This window comes from Manacus candei, unplaced genomic scaffold (assembly GCF_025592945.1).
Source record: "Manacus candei isolate 608988 ecotype Guabito, Panama unplaced genomic scaffold, ASM2559294v1 h1tg000034l, whole genome shotgun sequence".
Lineage (NCBI taxonomy): Eukaryota > Metazoa > Chordata > Aves > Passeriformes > Pipridae > Manacus > Manacus candei.
Genome location: NW_026138082.1, coordinates 1,664,597 through 1,684,086, shown reverse-complemented (window position 1 = coordinate 1,684,086; position 19,490 = coordinate 1,664,597). Strand labels below are relative to the sequence as shown.

At 37.7% G+C, this 19,490-nt stretch overlaps 1 protein-coding gene across 1 annotated transcript in view; it reads right to left on the bottom strand.

Moving 5' to 3' along the window:
• The window catches only part of MAP3K5 (mitogen-activated protein kinase kinase kinase 5), a 105,440-nt gene that overhangs the window by 42,738 nt on the left and 43,212 nt on the right, over positions 1-19,490 (bottom strand). Inside the window, exons 4-9 of the mRNA XM_051792494.1 lie at positions 16,593-16,786; positions 16,159-16,327; positions 15,083-15,189; positions 11,952-12,122; positions 7,845-7,957; positions 1,345-1,504 (exon numbers count right to left, since the gene is read on the bottom strand). Coding sequence (XP_051648454.1) covers positions 1,345-1,504; positions 7,845-7,957; positions 11,952-12,122; positions 15,083-15,189; positions 16,159-16,327; positions 16,593-16,786 — 914 coding nt within the window. The remainder of the gene's footprint in view (positions 1-1,344; positions 1,505-7,844; positions 7,958-11,951; positions 12,123-15,082; positions 15,190-16,158; positions 16,328-16,592; positions 16,787-19,490) is intronic.

Sequence of the window (19,490 nt, the reverse complement as noted above, 5' to 3'; positions counted from 1 at the left end):
AAGATATAATATAAACTCAGAGGGTCTTTTTTGAATACTTCTGTAGCTGTGCAATTTCCAATCATCCTTCTTAGGCCATGAGGATATCCAGCTTAAAGTACTGTATTTACTCCCATTTGTGCCAAGTAAGCCCTGCTATAAAGCAGGCAACAGACTGGGAAAGAATTGCTCACAGGAGAAATTCTTCCTGAAGCACAAATGAGTGTGCTGTATTTTCAGAGTTTAATCCACAGACTTAAAACCCAAAGGCACTGGGGTACATAAAATCCTGACAACCAGGCATTCATAAAGTCCAGAAAATTCTACCAGGAGACTTCCAGAGAGTGCTATCCAGGCTGTCAGTAAAATATACACATAGTAAAAATGGAAAACCTTGCAAATAAATACACTGTGAATAACATTTATGAAACATTTTGTTAGAAAATTAGAGTTCCTAATTTTGACAGTTTCCTATGTTATGTCAATGCAGAAGTTGAGCATTTCCATATTTTAGCACATATACATACACTCCCCTCTGATAAGCTTCTGGAGCCTTTATAAATTGACAAGAATACACAGGCTGTGACATACGCATTCTTTCAATCGGCAGCATGACAACTTTTTCAGTCAGAAAGGAGTCTTGGTTCTTCCCAGCTAACAGGATCCCAGTCCTTAATGAGTAGTGACTGGTCCTTAATTGCTGCCTATATCCAAAGTGGAACAGGTGTTGGGAACCTGCTGTCAAAGCACACATCTCTTGGCCTTTGCATAACAGACGTTGAGTCTACAGGGTTGTCTTTAACCCCAGATTTATAACCTTTCTGTTAATTGGACTTTCATCTGCAGTCTTCTCAATTGTAACAAGACACAGCTTACACCATACGGCTCATTTGTATTCAATTCCTAAAACAACTGGTATGTGCCATATCCATCACAGTATTTAAAGGTATAACCAGGCCTCTCTAGCAAAGCTGTCTACATTCTCCAAAGCTTTCAGGTAGTTATGACTGAACTCTCAAGCCACTACAGCTTCTCTTCAGCAATGCAATGCAGCTGCTGATGTATGGTGCCTAGAACCAGCTCCTCCTTTCCCTTTTGCCCTCAGAACAGCTTGAAATCAATGGTGAATCTGCCCTTCTCAGACATCAAATTAAAGACCCATATCAGATCTATCCCTGAATAGGGGCAAAAGAGGAAGAGAGTCCCTTGTCTGGGCAAAAGTACAGTGAAACAATGCACAGACAGCAAAATCTGTTAAAAAAACCCAAAACAAATCTCCTGTCAGCTAAATACAGTGCTGAATGTGAAAGCTGAAGGAATCCATTTAATACATAGCAATGTACATGGCCTTGTTTATCACCTTACCATGCTGGTGCCTTTAGTTTAAACAGCTTTTCTGAAGCCTGGATCACTCTTAAATGATCATTAGCCAACATACTGGCCCCCAAGAAAGATCCCACTTCCCAATAGCTTTGCAGTTTCTCCAAGCTCCCCTTTTTACCAAGCAGGCTGCTGATCTTTACTCCTGTAGTAAAGAGAATAACAGGTCACAAGATTTTGTATTAATGCAGTTTTAAAAGAACCATTTCCCTGATTTGAAATTGCTTAAATTACTATACCCTCTCCATTTTGATAAAGTAAGATGGAAATCATACTTACCGGTTAATGTTATATACCTTCCAAACACCCTAAGTGGTAGCAGACTTTTTTTTTCCCCTCCCCCTCTTCCTAAAGGCTTCTCAAGAAAGTAACTTTAAGACATCACTGTCAGGACAAGGCGACAGTCAGATTACCTATGTTCTTGCATGGACCTCATTACCTATGTTCTTGCATGGACCTCATCTGTAAAGGTAAATTGGGGCCTTAGGCTACACAACATAGCTGCAAAAACTTAACAGATGCTGAATAAGGCACCTATTATGTTTTTTTCTGCTTTGTTTTGACTTACAAGCCCCAAGCCCCAAACTTACCTTTATAGACAAGGTCCCATGCAGAAGGAACAGATGATCCACTGAGCTTCTTCCAGCAGTGATGTTCTTTTAATTGCCGCAAGTCCTACCCCAATGAAAGACATCTATTAATATTCATAAGTCCCTTAGCAACTCAAAGACTATGGAGAGCCTCAGGTTTTATTTTGACTTGCTAAGTTTGCCGAGAACTACAGGCTCCCCTGTGGTCTTCAGGATGATTTTTAGTTCATATGAGCTGCTACATATAGCTAACGTGAGACATGCTATACCTTCCCCTGCAAATAAACCAATTTGCAGCTTACAGAACAAGCCTCTTCACCACCATAGTCTTTTATTCACTTTTCCCACACTACTCCACTCTGACAGTTTCCCTCCCACATCACCTTCCACTGGCCTTGATATTCAGGCTGAGTATTCACAAGAAATTTCAATGTTGATCTTGATTTTTTCCTTAACCATCCTTGAGTAGGTAGCAGACTAAACTTCATGGCAGAAGTAGCAATAAATACTATCAAAATGGGTATCATTACAATATATAATTTCAGTCTAGAAAGTTTATCTTGTTTTATCACATTGTTCACATTTTTATGTTATCAACGTCAAGACAATAAATGGTTTTAAAATGTGAAATTGTATCCAAGTGGCCTATAGCTTATTTCACATCTGTATTTCACACTTTGTGCTCTTTTGCTAACAATAAATTGTCATGCTTGAGTAACATTCAGAACAAAATATTTCTTTAATCATAAAAATATTATTTTTTTGGTCTTGGGAAATAAGTTTTAGTTATTCCTGAAGAGAAAAACAACGCCACAGATGATACCAAATATCTCTGATCTGCCTCAGACACGATGCAACATACATCATCTCCATCAGCCACACAAGGTACAGTGGTGACCATCGCTATGTAGACCAGCTCTGCAAGGCTTTAAGCCAGGGTGCTATATACATTCACACTGTCAAAGAGACCACTTGAGAATGTACACCCACACTAGTCAGTGTAGGAGAGGAAGGGGGAATTTGTGTTAAATGTGTTCAACTTCAGTTGGGTTCTAGAAACCAAAATCTGAATGCTATCCACAAAATACAGTAAATGGAAAAAATTAATCTCTCCCAGGATCTTACAGTAACACTTCTCAGCAACACCCTAAAAGGCCCAAGGGCTCTGCTAGAATGTCTATAACATTTGCATGCACATGATAGCAACACACAAGAACAGACAGACACCTACTAATTTCCACAGGCTTTGAATGTGACCTCACCACAAAGGAAGTAAGGAGCTAGTATCAGAGGGATATGTGGATTATTTCATATGGATATACCTTTTCTGGAAGGAAGGGGAAAGGGAGGAATTTAGCTGTGCATAGGGCCTTGGCTAAGTACTGCGTGATGGCACACACAGTTGCAGTGACCACTGACAAGCTATCACAAGCTCCCTGCCACAGTGAACAGCAGCACTGCTTTCTGGTTCACAGGCTTACATGTTATGCTGTGTTTCACTGCACCTGCAGGAACCCACCCATCATAACCCTTCAGTGCTCCGGACATGGCAACAGAGCTAAAGCAAGGTACCAACAGTGTGCTTCTGATGAAAAGTACAACTCACACGGGGAGGGACTGGAATTACTTGCGTGGCAGGGAGAAGTGTTTGTTAGGAGGGTAAGACTGGTGACAGCAATGACTTTGAGTCCCGGATCAATACCAGGGAGCTACAGGAAAATAGTGGGAGAAAGGATGGATGTGTAGCAGCAATGATACTTGATGACACCAAGTTTTCAAATCATTACTGTTATGTAGTCTGGATAAACTGGAAGTTTTACCCCAGTATTCCGTGAAGCAGATCCTATTACCTTAGAGAAGACAACATCACCCTCTCATCAAGCTCTTCTGAGAAAGATGAGGTACTTGGTGCTAAAACTCACACTAGTTTGCTGACCTTCCACTACCAAGCTTATCTACAGTTACTTATCCCTGAAAGGCAAGTTGGAAAAACGCAGTTGCTACGTGACAACATTAGCGATAGGTTCAAAAGACTGTAACTCTAATTTAATAGAGGTGGTGTGGTGGATTATTTTGTTTTCCAGTGGGTTTGGTCTTTTTTTGGGGGGTGGTAGAACAAAAAAACCTTTCTATGGAAACATGCAAAGTGAACTTTCCTGAATTTAATTCTGAGTTCATGGCCTCCTTGGATAATTTATCTTTTATTAGTTTATTTTCATTTCACCACCTTTAAAAGTTTTTGAGAGTATAAGAAAATCCAGGCAGAATCAAGACATTCTTTCTTTCCATTATAAACTTGAGGGGAGAAAAAAAAAGCAGCAGCTGAATTCCAGAACAGTTTATGAAAAATATTTTGGCCTTTAAAATAAATGAGCCAAAACAGAGGAACTATTAATGCCAGAAAAGCCACTGCTTTTATAATGCCAAGAATATACCCACAGCTTGTGACAAAAACAAGATACAGTAAGTAGATACTACCAGTTAAATATTACTGTGAAGGTTTTATAAATAAACTGCTTTCCTTGCTCAAATATTGACGGAACAATTCATATTACAGGATCCTTTGTGTGTGAAAGTTGCATAGCTTGCAGAGACCACTGCAGTTCTGTTCTGGGCTCAAAGTTCTGCAACTTTGTAGGGTTAAGAAAGCAATACTACTAGAAAATAGACGGAGGGTTTTCATTAATAATTCACGTGGTCATTTACTTATGAGCTATTATCCGACAAGTACAGGTAGGAAATTTTAGAAGGCAAATTTTGTGATCTGATGCAGATTGGTAAAAATTCTCTTGGATAATGGATTTATTCTTATTTTTATTGGATTTTTACAACATTGCCAATGTAATCAGATATGCTGCTTCTAATTACAGCCTCATGTTCCCTCTGAAGAGCTGTTAGTGACCATATTCTTCCTTAACCTTTCCCAGTCTATCAATATAATTTCCACATAACCCAGACTGAACTTAGCTGGTTTGTTCTTGCTTCTCTCCAGATCTCCCACAAGAAGACAGACTTCCTCTAATTTCTATATGCTACAGATAATGCTGTGGGTGGACACCTGGCAAATCTAACTACTGCTAACAAACGGTCTTGTACACACAGATTACACAAGAGGTGACATCAAAAGAATTACACGCAGATAAGGGATTCTTGGGACAGGAAAAGAAAATCAAAACATTTTCATATACAACCTCTGTGATGTTGCCTGTTTTTGTTTAAAACATTAACTTTAGCCCAAGACAAAGAAAATACTAAATTTTTTTCAGAATCTAGCACAACTCAAGCCACCTGACAAATCTTGTTGCACAAAGACAAATGTAAGGTTTTGCACCTGGGACAACATAAATAATTCAGGACTGCAGCACAGGCTCAGATCTACCCAACTGGGGAGCAGTTCTGTGAAAAAGGGTCTGGGGGTCCGGAAGAACAACAAGCTCAATATGAGTAAACAGTGTGCTACTTCAGCAAAGAAAGCCAACACAGTGTTGGGATGTATCAACAAGGGCATCGCCAACAGAGATAAGCCATTATCCCACTCTATTCAGTGCTTCTCAGGCCACACCTGGAACAGGTCACTGTATTCAGTTTTGGTCCCTGCTATACAAAAAAGATGTGGACGGGCTGGAGGAAGAAGGGTCACAAAGATGATCAAAGGACTGGGAAGCCTGCCTTATGAGCAAAGGCTGAGAGAGCTGGGTTTGCTCAGCCTTGAGAAGAGAAGGCTTAGGGGAGACCCTATCACTGTATTTCAGTGTTTAAAGGGTCGCTACAAAGATGGAGATTCCCTTTTTACAAGGAGTCCCGTGAAAAAGATGAGGGGTAATGGGTACAAGTTACTCCTGGGGAGATTCCAATTGGACACAAGATGAAAATTTTTAACAACTTGAAGAATCAGCCATTGGAATAATCTCCCCAGGGAAGCAGTGGATTTGCTCACATTGGACACTTCTAAGGTTCTGCTGGATAGGATGCTGGATGATCCTGTCTAGACTGTGCTTTTGCAAAGAAAGTTTGTACCAGATGATCCTTGAGGTATCTTTCAACCTGGCATTTCATGATTCTATAGACAAGAAATAAATGACAAATGGACACATACAGGGTCTATACTGTAAATGTATTTGAAAGACATGTTTCAAAGTAGCTGAGTCAGTCTGAAGCCTAAAGTATTTTGACATTATTTCCCATAACAAAACAGAAAGATAGACACTACTAAATAACAGCAGGGGTTGCTGTATCAAGGGTTTCCAGGAGACACCAATTAAATGTTTACATAAGACAGGCAAACAAAAAAAAACACCTAAGGAACAGGATATATCTCCACTAAATAATTCATCACCTGTGGCTAAAACCTTATATAATAAAGAACATTAATTTCTGTCATGTTCTCCATACAGACAATAGGGAAAACAATACTGGACAAACGCACAAGAAGATGACACCAAACATTTGATCCCTACAAATAACACCTAGATTTCATCAGTACAATTAATTTGTACAAATCTAGTTGGCTGTAGCCTGTATGCAATTGAGAAGTTTCTTTAAAATGGAAGGATTCAAATTAAACCACACAAAATATATAGCCCAGTTCCATTAAACTATCTCATTTAAAGTTAGGCCAGCTAAGTGAATATTTGCAAATGCTATGCAGAATGCAGAACATATATTTTTACCTCCTACCCTGGCACAAGAATTCCAGTTTCAGTGTAGAATATGAAAATATTCTATGTGAACCAAAAAGCAAAATCTCACCCACTCACAGAATGGCAAACAGTAGCTGGGGCAACTCTATGCAGCCTAACACATCCAAATTAATACCTTCACTCACACCTGAGAATTTAAATCTCATTTCCATTATTTATGTGAAAGTAATCATCTCACTCTGACCTTCACACTCAAAAAAACTTCTCTATCTGTAAAATTACTTCCAGACATACAATGCACACCTAATTTCTGAACTAGAGCAGTGGCTGATAACAGATACATTCTGTGGAGTAAAGAACATTGTTTCTTTTTCACTTGACAACCTCCTCAGGAGACAGACAGATAAAAAAGACTTTACAGTAAATCAAGAGTTATACACATTGATAGAGAAGAAGAATACCAACTGCAGTGCATATTACAACATTCAGTGCTTTCTTCAAGACCTTCCTTGAATGTATTACTGACTAATCTTGACTTTTCACTCTCCTCAAATCCAGAAAATCACAAACAAAATGGACATCATAATTCTTCCCTCCTAAATAAAAAACTTTTCATGACAAGACATTGAACTAGTTTCCCCGGGGAAGTGAATGCCCCATTGCTGGAAGTGTCCAAGGTGAAGATGAACAACCTGGTCTAGTGAAAGCCATCTCTGCCCACAGCAAGGGGTTGGACTAGATGGTCTTTAAAAGGTCCCTCCCAAAGCAAACCATTGTGATTCTATGATTCTATGTATACAGGCATTCAGAAACCTCCAAGAATGCATCAGAAGAGAAATGTTCTCCCAACAACAAGCTCAAGTCAAATGCATTTTCCTAATTCTTAGGATGGACTTTTTGTCCATGTTCCCTACAGTTCTACAGTGGGGTTTTTTTGTTTGTTTTAAAGAGTGCTAGCTGGAATTGGATTCCTCCTTTGGGTGTTCTTGTTTCACACACACACTATACAAAGAAGCTTAGTTTTCACTAAGTTCTGGTAACCAGTTAAGACCTTGAAACTGGATCCAGATCTTTATGACAGCACTCACCTGCAATCAGGTGGGATCAGTAGTGGTGCAAGAGACCAACTTAAATATTCACATGCTCTCTATCAAAGCTTTCATTTACAACCATCAGATTTTTCCCCTAAAACAGCAGCTGGTGGTATACTTTTGCTAGACTGTGATTTCACGGTGAATTTGCAAGTTATAATTACCAACTTTCCGCAGCTCAAAAGAAGTATCAAAGCAATGTCCAGCTGCCAGAAGAAGTACTGCATAATTAATTCCTGATGGTAATGTTGGCTCTGACTCAAATGCCTTCTTGAACCTAGAAAAAACAAATATACAAGTTTATTTTCTAGATAATGCAATCTACTATGGGCATCATTACTGTTTTAGGTACTTTAAGAGCTTATCTTCTGTTTACACAGCAAGAATCCATGGAAGAAAAAATATTTTACTGTTTTCCACACATTCTTTGTGGTTATTTTTAGGATTCTGTTATTTATACATCCTCCTCCCACTTCCTTTCCCCTCACGCAACAAGCACAGACACTACTCGTTCATCCCAGCAACGTTACATATCTTACTTTATTTTCTTTACATAAAATAATACTATCAGTTTGTAATAGACCTGTTTCACACTTACATTTATTAATAAGCTCATTAATTTATTCTTAAATATATGAATTTTCATTGACTTGAGATTCTATTGTGGATCTGCTACAGTGACACACAGGCATACCAAAATGCATAAACAGAAAAGCAAGGGATATAAGAATTTACCTCACATTTAGCTACAATTACAGCTACTCCAAATTTTATTCTTTACTGGGTGTCTTATTGACATTGTCCTTATGAATCTATTCACAAAAAAAAGCACTATACCTAACTTCATTCTCCTCAAGAGGAAGTGAGCAATCAAGAAAAATGGCAGTGGTATTCCCCTAGCCTCAGTCTTGCCTTAAAAGAAGTGGAAAGGGCTTCACACAAACAGCACACACTATCCTCGTACTAGCAATGCAAGTAGTTGTGACAACAGCAGATCTACAGTGCTTTAAACTTATTCTTCAGTATAAGAACATCTTTGGTTGCATACATATATATATATATATATATATATATACACATTTTCATGCCTCTGTAAGGAGGAGGCAAACAAGTGGAGTTTAAAATTTCTTTCAAAAGGATGGAAAAAAACACAGACAAACAAATGAAATACATAAAAAATTAAGCAGGTTGTGAGATTAATATATAAGGAAGGAAAGAAAAACAATCTATGCAAAACCTAAAGATTTGGCTTATAGACCACAGTTTGACATGTAAGCAAAGCTAAGGCATTTTAATCCTAGTAGGCCAAAAATCTGGCTGATTTTTAATTTGTTTGTTTGTTGTTTTTTCTGCTCAAGTGATTCAGGACTGTGCATCCTTTAACATAAGCTCTGCTTTCAAAAACTGTAAGACAGGCTCCTCTTCAATCTGCTACATATACACACTTTTTATACCTCAGTTGCCCACCTCCAAAGAACTTAATCATTAGACAAGAGTTTAGTCCTCTAAAAAAAACCAAGATGAGCAGAGAGGACTAAATTCTTTCAACATCTGCCATCCTCTTGTACTGTGAGTTACAACAAAATGAGAAAGAAAATAGATAAAAAATATTCTTGCTCACTTAAAAAAGCCCCAACCAACCCACAACAAAAAAGCAAACCCCCTAAAAAAACCCCTGCCAACCTAACAGGACAACACTTGCATGGATTCTAAGTATATACACCTGAGAGATGCCCACTGACTGGCATTACCTGTTTGGAGACATAGTACATAGTGATATTGGGAACTGTACTACCTTTTTTGCCCTAGACATCTTTCATGCTGTAATCATCATACAATGAGGAGAGAGGAAAGATTGACATGAGAAGAAAAAGTCTTGAAAATTAATATTTTTGTTCCAATACAAGAAAGATTGTACTTTCAGAAAAATGTTACAGTTGCTGACATTTGGGAAAATGTTGCAGTGCAGACACTGAATTAGGGAGGTAGCAGTGAAAAGATATGAATAAATTCTTGGTAGCTTTGGTAAATCTGATTCACACTGTCAGTGTCCAACAAGAAAGTGACAGTTAATAATTAATCTTTCATCTATTCTCTCATATTTATATGAAAGATGTCTTTTATTCTGCTTTTTAATTGTCAGAAAAGTACAGTGCTTTTTCTTTTTTTTGTGAATAGACTAAAGTACCTTGACATCGCTAGTTGTTGCAAGACCAGTGCTTTGGTTCTGCTGCCAAATCCTCATTATCTTTGCAATTCATTATAGTTCTCTTACATCCTCATTTCTCTAAGACTGAGATAATAACCTCTATCTCAACATAAAGTAACACTACCATGGAGGCATTGTTCCTACATATACCTTCTCCTGTTGTGGCCTGCTGTAGCACTAGGGTAGGTCTGTTCCTTTCTAAGAGCTTTCCACTGAGCTATGAGTCAACCTTTCAACCATGTCAAGCCTGCTGTATGACTAACAGTAGAAATTTAAATCAACATTCAGCAAAAAGTACAAACCAAGAGCAACTGGACCATCCAGTATAGTTTCCAGCCAAACTCCAACTTGACTCACAGAGATCAACTGTTCTACGGCAGCAGGCACACACAGTGTTCTGCATTGTCTTACTTGCCAGAGACATCAGGGGTTATTTAGGGGCTGGCTGGCCAGCACCCTACCCTGTTGCAGGAGCTGTCAGCCTCTATCCTTTCCTAAACTGGAATGCCTGACTGCAACCACTTCCCACCATCAGATCTATGATTACCACAATGCATCTATTCAAAGTGTGTTAAAACGACAATAAGAAATTACCACTGTTTTACATATAATCATTTTTAGTTCAGTTATGTTTGAAAATCTCAAAGTTTATCTATTCATGAAGCACTATGAACAAGGAAAAAAGCAAGATGTACAATAGCAGAAGTAATTAATATTTCTTTTATTTATCCTTTAATAATGCCTAATATTTATACAAGAACTACAGTTTTCTTTTTATATTTGTTCATCACATTAGCAAAATATAATTTTTAAGAAAGACCCCTGAAAGTTTGTTATGGGCTTTGCCTTAGAGGAAATGAAACTTTTCTTTAACTCAAAATACAAAGGGAGGGATGAGAACAATATGCTGCATTCCTGTTACTTCAATATCTTTTAAAAATCCAGTAAGAATTGCAAAACTGTAAAGCATGACCAGAAATTATAAGCTGTACTTGTATTCTGAGGTCATAAATAATAAACAATTATATCTTATCTTTTACAAGAGACAGTTCTAAGATGAAGTTTACTGAAAACAAGCGATAAATGACAAAGGGAGATGAAAGCTTTCCATTCTAAGCATTTACTTTAACCAGCAGCTGATGAGCACAAGATGAGAGCTAAGATGTGATGTGCAGGATACATTAACACATTGTCTGTATCCTCATGTGAATGGAGAGAAGCAGCTCATCCTGACAGAACTCTAGGATGGCATCCAGTGCCTTCATTTTTTAAGCTCTTCCACATAATAGCATCTTAGTGCATTTCAAAAGGATTAAAAAGCATTATTCTTGTCTCTAAAATGAAAAATTTACCTATTATTGTCTACTCCCCTGTGTGCTTTTTTGACTATGAATGTTATTGTAGTCCACTGCAATATGCACATACTATATGGTGATGATGGGGTCATGTCAGCATGAGTTTGAAACAGTCATATTGCTTGTGAGCATGGGAAAAAGACAGAATGGTACATGCTTAGCATCAGTGCAGAGTTAAACCAAGCCTAGACAGCTAATATCTATCAGATTGCAGATAAGCCAATCGATGCATGACTGATTGACCCTGAGATCAACTCATTTGTAAAACATGGTGCTAATAATGCCAAGGTCACAGGTTCAATCCCCTGTACGGGCCATTCACTTTAGAGTCAGACTTGATGATCCTTGTGGGTCCCTTCCAACTCAGAATATTCTCGTGTTATTCTGGGTGATTACTGTCTGGCCCAAACTCCTAAGAATAATATAGTAAATAGAAGACTTTGCATTTGGGAAAAAATGAGGAAAATACACTCTGATGAGATACTTGAATTTCCATGTCTGTGAGGCATTTCAAGAACTTTGCAGAATGAGATCTGTGAACAACATAAATCTCTCATTCTTAACAAATAAGCAAAGAAGTTTAGAAGATCCAGTCTATTCCTTAAGGAGCAAATATTTGGAATGAAAACCAGTTTAAATATATTCTTTTTTGAGGAATATTTTCCCCAAGCTAACGAAAGGACATAGACCAGGAAAACAGTACTTACCAGAATGTTCCTTTGTCCCTGCTTTCTATATCTATGAATCCAGATTCCAAAAACATGTCCATGTAAATTCGACCAACCAGACAATACATATCTGAAGCTACTTGGTCTTCCTGTTCTACCAGGGGAATCATAATTTCTAGAGCCTTCTCTCTGTCTCCAGGCAGATTTCGCCTATTAAAAATGAAAATCTTGATTAAGAAACCCAGTAAAGTTAACAAGAAATACTTTTCCATGACTGTATTTGAACACAGATGTATGACTTCATCCATGTAAAATGTGCTTCTAGACACAATGGACTATGTTATATATACATACTTAACTCCCCTTCCTTTTTTTATCCTTTCTTAATATCGTGAGACACCTTTATAAAAGTCCCCAAATACATTTTCTCTCTCTCAGGAAGCATTAGATAGAGTAAAGCACTGAAAACAGCAACAAGAGCCTAAAGAGCAATTCTTAGAAAGATCACGTGTTTTCTTCTAAAACAGAAAGTATGAACGAACTTTACTTTCATATCTAATATTTCTTTTATTGTAATCCATGCTTTAAAGGAAAAAAAGATTCAATCTTGCATTTGTGATATTATTTTTATATACATTTTGGATGTGAAGCAAGAAGTCCAAAAAGCACAAATCAGACTGAATTCCAATGATAGGGAAGGTTAGGAAGTAAAGCCAATAAGGCAATATTAAAAGAAGTACTTCAGGCAAGAAAACCACATAATTGCAAGCATTAGACATTTCCTAGTGAGTCATAGTTTTGATAAATCATTCAGTATCAAAAGTTTAGAATTTTAATATATTTGTGTTCTGAACAAGCAAATTACTCCCTTCTCAGCAAAAACAATGCTTCAGGGGTTTGGAGAGAGCATTATATGCGTTTGGTGAAATTGCCTGTTTTATTTTAGTAGCTACAATTTGCATTGGGAGGAATATGTAAAAGTGGGTTTATATCTGTTTTGCTAGCTTTGGACTGAAGAAGCTTACAAGAGGGGGCTAACTCAGAAAGAAAAGAGGAAAAAAAACACATCAAAAGCCTTCCTAGAGGAGATCCTACTTTATCTGAGGTTCAGTAATTGATTTTTTTCTTTCCCCTCTACAGGAACTTATGAAAGTTATAATGCACTTGCAACAGCAGTGTCAATATCAAACCTGACAGATCAGAGCATGTGTACTCTAAGTGATACCTGAGCTCATGATACCTGAGCTCATGTATGTAGCTCTAGAAAGGAGTGACATGGAAGAAAAGGTTTAAATCAAGCAGAATGGCTAACAGAGGACAAATAAGTACTTTTCCTTCTGTTTACTTTTCCATCATCAGTGCTCTCACACTTTCTTAATTTAGGTCAGACTAATCCTGCCTAATTAAGCCGTTCCATCCTTCCGTACTAGTGACCTGGATTAGAAGCAAGAGACACAGCTTCTTTTCACAGCAAAGATTCAGAAGTGCAGACTATTCCAGGCCTGCCTTAGCTCACAAAACGTCCTCTATATTCTCAGTAAGGAGAAAGTTACAATTAGCCCAAGTAATTCCTTCTTGGCACACCAAAGCATGAACATTTTCATAACTGTCATGGATTCCAGTTTAACATTCAACATGGAGAAGAGAGGAAGAGGAAAATCTCATCTGACCTTCTCCAGAGGTACTTAAGTATCAACTTGAAAGTAAGAAGTAAAGCGTTTTTGATAATATAGGTAATGAATTGTCCTTTTGATTTTGATTCAAATTGCTGGGAAAAGTGTTTCACTCAGATAACAAAGGTACTTCAGTTATCCATGCAGAAATGTATGTGTAGACCTTTTGTCAGATAACCTCAAAGGCTACATCTTAGAGTCACACCTATAAAACCAAACTTTTCAGTCTGAAAGAAATCCCAACAGAATCAGTGAAGTATTAGGATCTGCCTGAAAAGATTATACTGCAGTTTTGAAGTTTTTTTAATGCCTCAGTGAACTAGTCAAGTTGTCTTTTCAGAGGTGACTTTGTTTCAGAAAATTGTGAACTTGAGGTCTAAATAATTTGTTAAAATCCCAAGGAATACCTAGTGACCTTTGTGAAGGCTTTGTAGAAGTGGCAAATACGTGCTGGATTATTTAATCTGCAAAATGTCACATATTTATGGCAAAGCAGAAACAAAGAAGGTGCAATATTTATACCTTCATATAACTGGTATAAAGGCACAAGAAAGGATCTGGACATTTTATTCAGAAAAAACAATGCCAAACAACTGCTTTTAATTTTTTTGCAGGGGTTGTTTGTTTTTTTTTCTTTCAAAACTAGATTTAGTTTTTCAGCTAATTAGTTGTGACTAGTTTTGACATCACTTTGGCATGATATGCAGTTCCTCGGTGAACCTGAATTACAAAATTCAAACCTGTGAAAAGCAGAATTATCTGTAGACATTTTCTGTATTTGAGAATTTCAATGCCTACTGACACCTGGTCTACTCCTTTAAAAGTCAACAGCAAAATGTTCATTGTGATAACAGCAAGGAAGCAGAGAACATCTGTAATTTCCTTTGAAAAAAAACTCCCCTTTTAGTCCCTCGCCTAAATGCCATTACCCTAGAAAGAAAATCTAAGCTTGGCTTTCATTTAATCCAAGGAAGTAGTGTGTGTTCCTCCACGTATCACATTTAGTCTACGTTATCAGAGAACACAAAAATTAGTTCATTATTATAATACAATAAGATCTTCTGATGGACATTTGATGAACGGTCTGCTCCTGTGTCCCGACATTACCAGACCTCAGACTTGAACAAGATGATGTCTTTGCTAGCACAAATGCTGCAGCACTCATACTGCAATGTTAAAAGTGTATTTTACAGAGGGGAAAATACTGCTAGGCATTATTTGCTCCAATTCAGGTACTGAAACAAAAAATAATGCAAACCTATGGAAAGACAAGACAAACCAAACATGCTAAAGAAAAAATGAATGAAATTTGACAGTAGGAGAGAAAAAGCAACTTTGATTTATCACAAAGGTCAAAGTCCCCAAAATTGCTTCAGTCAAAACTGTAGGACTGCATACAAAGATTCCAGTAGGGAACTTCACACAGGATTACCCACCCCTTATGATGTTTGCAGTTCTGATTTACTGCTCAACAGCAGAAGGAAGGGTACTTCTTACCTGTTTAGCGCAAATGCATAATGCAACCTCACATGGTGGTGGGAAGCCAAGTCAAAAGTAGGCAGTTTTTCTAAAGTTTTCACCAGTTTCACAATAGAATCGTAATCCTTCCAAAAGAAGGGAAAAATTAAGTTTTAAGTGGCTGTACTGAGGTATGCCTATATAAACTCTTTGACCTAAGCAGCTATTATTTCATACTAAGAAGTATATTCAGTTCATTGTAAGTTTTATGGATTTCAGTTTCTTCAGTCTAAAACTGGTAACAGCCTAGCACTCAGCAGAGTGTCAATAATCACAGTATTGAGCAGGGAAACACAATTTGGTCTCCTGTGCTGCTGCAGCATGGACCTGTGGGAATTGCCATACATCTGTTTCATGACAAAAGTTAGTTTCAGGAGCTGAACACATATTAGCATTCGTATTGTGTGTACATTACAAAGCTAACTGCATCCAAATTAAGGCATCCCAAAATTCAGAAGTAGGCATGACCCACAAAAACAAAAGACTCTTTGAATACCACAGTTTTTACCGTAGCTTACTCACTGACATAGTTAAAAAACAAAGAAAACCAAAAATCAAACCCAAAACCAAACCACTTCAAAATGTTTAAGGAAAAACAGTTGAAATTATGTATAACAAAATAAAAAATTACTAGCCTCAGTCCAAAAGTTGAAATGCATATGGAACAATTTAGGTTTCCATAAGAAATGTCACAAGCATGGTGACAAAGAATACATTTACCTATCAATTGCAGAATGCTACCATGGCCTTTAACTAGGACACGCTACAGGCCATTCATCACAGTAACGCTGAGATGGAGAAGTTATTTTATGTCATTTACTTTTTAGGTACACTGTTATAAAGCAACACTTTTCTGCTAGGTAAAGGCAAAGAACAGTGAAACTACACAAAAAAAGAGTAAAAAACATCAGTGAAGATACTGTAAAAGATTTTTACAAGTGTGCTTTATTCACAGGGTTTGTTAACAATTCTGTGGAAAATACACTAACAATTTCAGTGAGAACATAATTTAATTTACTACTCTTTTAGATTATCTTAGTGCACAGAACTCGTACCTGGATGTCTCTGTAGGACAGCAGCAAGTTTATTACAATGTCAGCAGACAAGACTTCAACATTATCCACCCGCTGTCGAATCCTTGCCAGCTCTGCTGCAAGCTCTTTGCCTGTGTAAAGTGTACGGGCCTTCCTGATGTCGTTTAGAATGGATTCCCGGAAATACTGGCTGGAGAGAAATAACTTCACATCAGCAATTTTGGACAGGTCCCTTGCACTTGTTTTTTCTGGCCCCATGGCTCTCCCACAAGATGAATGCAGAACATGTATTGATAGAACGGTGTCAATGGAGAGATTTGGTCAAGCTAAACTATTAATTGTCAGTTTGTCTGAATAGAAGGCAAAATATTGCATCACCACAGCAACAGCCTAACATTTATTTTGCCAGCAGGAATATATGAATTTTACACAGATGTACAAAAAAGGCAACTCACCTTGAACTGGCCTGTGCCACCTTCAAGAGCTGAATAAATCGATCCGCCAGAGGTAAGCATATAGGCCCAAGCAGCGACTCAAAACCAGGCTGCATCAGTTCTGTTAGTCCCTTCATGAAACTACTATCACAGCAGTACACCTTGTTGTGTGGAGTTATCATATAAGGAACAAATATGTAGTTCCCAGTGCACATCTGTAGGGAAACAAGGTGCAATATTTAGGGCAGTTATGGTTTCACACGCCAAACTACGAAACAACTGCATATACTACCTGCGAAATTTCACCTGTTAAAGTCAAAGACCTTACTTCAGTAAAACCAAGTTTTTAGCCATGAAGCCTAGGATTCCATACATTCAGTTTTCACCTCAGTACAATATACATCTGAAATGTGTTGTTTCAGATTTCTGAACTGCTTCCTGTAAAATCAGTATTTTTAGAAGTATCAAGGTGACCTTAAAATAGTCATTGGCTCAATAGTGAAACAATTCTGAGGGCACACCCTAGTCACCCCAAAAAGGCTGGTGGACTCGAGTGAAGCTGATGTACACACTTTTCAAGATGACAGATGTTCAGAGGAGAACAGTACAGTTCGGCTTACAGGTGCTGAAAACAATAACACAAGCTAGTTGCCTCACAAGAGGAAAAACAGAGAGAAAACTAATCCTCATAGGAACTGCAAAATTACTCAAATAGCTTAGCATAAAATAACCAAATTAAATTGCCTGTAATATAGCAAATCTTTCTGGCCAGTGGGACTTAGAACCATACATATTTCAGAATAATCACTTTCAGAAGATCTTAGCATTACTAAACTGTATTGATTTCTATATATCAATGTATGAGAGATACTTTGCAAAAAAAAAAAAAAATTATCTTCCAAGGAAGAGGAAGACAAGATGTCTGGTGCCTGTAGTATGTGTTTGAGTACACATTCATGCAGAGAAAAAGTTGCTTAATATTTGTGGTTTAAAGAGTCTTAACTATGAGACAGAATACCATCAAAATCAAGAGGAGGGAGGAGTTCCTCCATTTGGCTCTCAAAGCTCAGACTCTACTACTGAAGTGGCCAGCAGCCCAACAACAAAAGCCTTAAGAAAGCAATTCTTGAGACCTATCATTTTGGTACTCCTAAATTACTTCCAAGGTTAATGACTTCCTGGTCAGCTGCTTCTGTTCTCCCAGAAGTCAACATAGCAACGGGGACATCAGTTTAGAGACTCCCCGCCTAGCTGACCTCCATCCATTCAGAGGGCAGTGACTGAATAGATGTCAAATGCCACAATACCAGATGTGTGCGCTTAAAATATGCATTTTAACATGCATTATTAGATTTTTAAAACATGGAAAGATTGAGATACTCAAGTCTGTAAAAATGTATGCATACAGATATGTCAGTAAACACATGTTCGTGTACAAATCAGAGAATGGCTATGAAAAGTGCAGGAATTATTTTTTAATTACACCTCTAATACTGTAAAACTGTAAGACCTCACTATAAAGGCAACCCCACTACGACTTTTGAGAGATATAGACAAACTCTGTAAACTTTAAAAGTAATCAATGCAGGCATTTACACAAGATCCATTGAGCTCAACTAACCCAGAACTTGGTTGGAGATTATTGCATACACAGCCTTGCACAATGGTTAATTTAGTCTTCTTCCCCCAACAATCGAAAACTATTACAGCTGAATAACTAGGAAACATTATTCTGCGTGTGAGTTCAGCAATTTAAAAGGAAACTTGAGAACTGGGAAGTATATGACAAAATTTTTAACAAGTAACTAAGGAGTGTGATGCCAGAACCCAAACTGCTTGTCTTTACAATGGAGAACTGAATGGATATTTCTATTCAAGAATATGCTCATGTAAGGCAATCAGATGCTTTCAAGAGTGAATGGATGAACTTTTGACCCTGCTAAAACCTAATAAGCCCCACAGTCAAAGGCAGAGGGAAAATTATGAATTTGCTGGAGCTGGTTTCAGCAACTACAGGACATGGATATGTAGTGACTAATGGCACAAGAGCCACTATTACACATAGGCAGACTATTCTCCCCTTTTTTTAAATAAAGAACAAAAAATTTGGCAAGTCAGAGTCAAGAGAAAGGGTAAAGTAGCTACAGATACCTGGGGGCAAGCATTTTACTTCCTAATGTTTATTCAGTGCATTAAAACTACATTCAAGACTGCTTGAAGGAAGGCCTTCTCAGACCTCTGGCACACTGTTTCCAGTGCTCAAGTCTTAAATAAAAATCAACTCTGAAAAAGGATGTTTCTATCTTTTAAAATCCACAGAACCCAAAGTTTATCCTGGCATACTGGTCAGGCCACCTAGAGAGACAATACAGGAGTCTTCATTTTAAAATCTACAAGTGGGAAAACTACTCTTCCTGCTGAGTCCATTACTAAGCATGAGCTCTTTGAAATTAATCCTGAGTGCACCTTCTGTAGGAAGTAGGTATCTATTTCAGTGGAACAAGAGAGCCAGCAAAAGCTAGTTTATATGCATTTTTTTGCTGTTACCTGAGGGGGAAGAAAAAAAGCTTATAGAGCCCAGTACAGAAGACTTGCAGACCCAATAGTCTTTGGAAGCAGTGGACAAGGAAGAATTTAACAGTAAAAGATAGGAGAAACCACTATGTGGGAAGAAAACAGAAGAAAATAAATCAATTTACAATTGTTCAGAGGGCCCTGAGGGGTCTCATAGAATTGTCTCAAGGTAGAATCTCACCTTGATATTCAGTGGCAAGTAGTGTAGGAACAGTGGCCTTTTTCTCAGATAGGGCATTATTTGGTCCTTAAATTAATCTAGACGGTTATCTTTTTTGGGAACTCTGTATCTCTGATACCTCTCAAATTTGGCTGAAAGTCATCAGACAGACAAACAGGCAGATA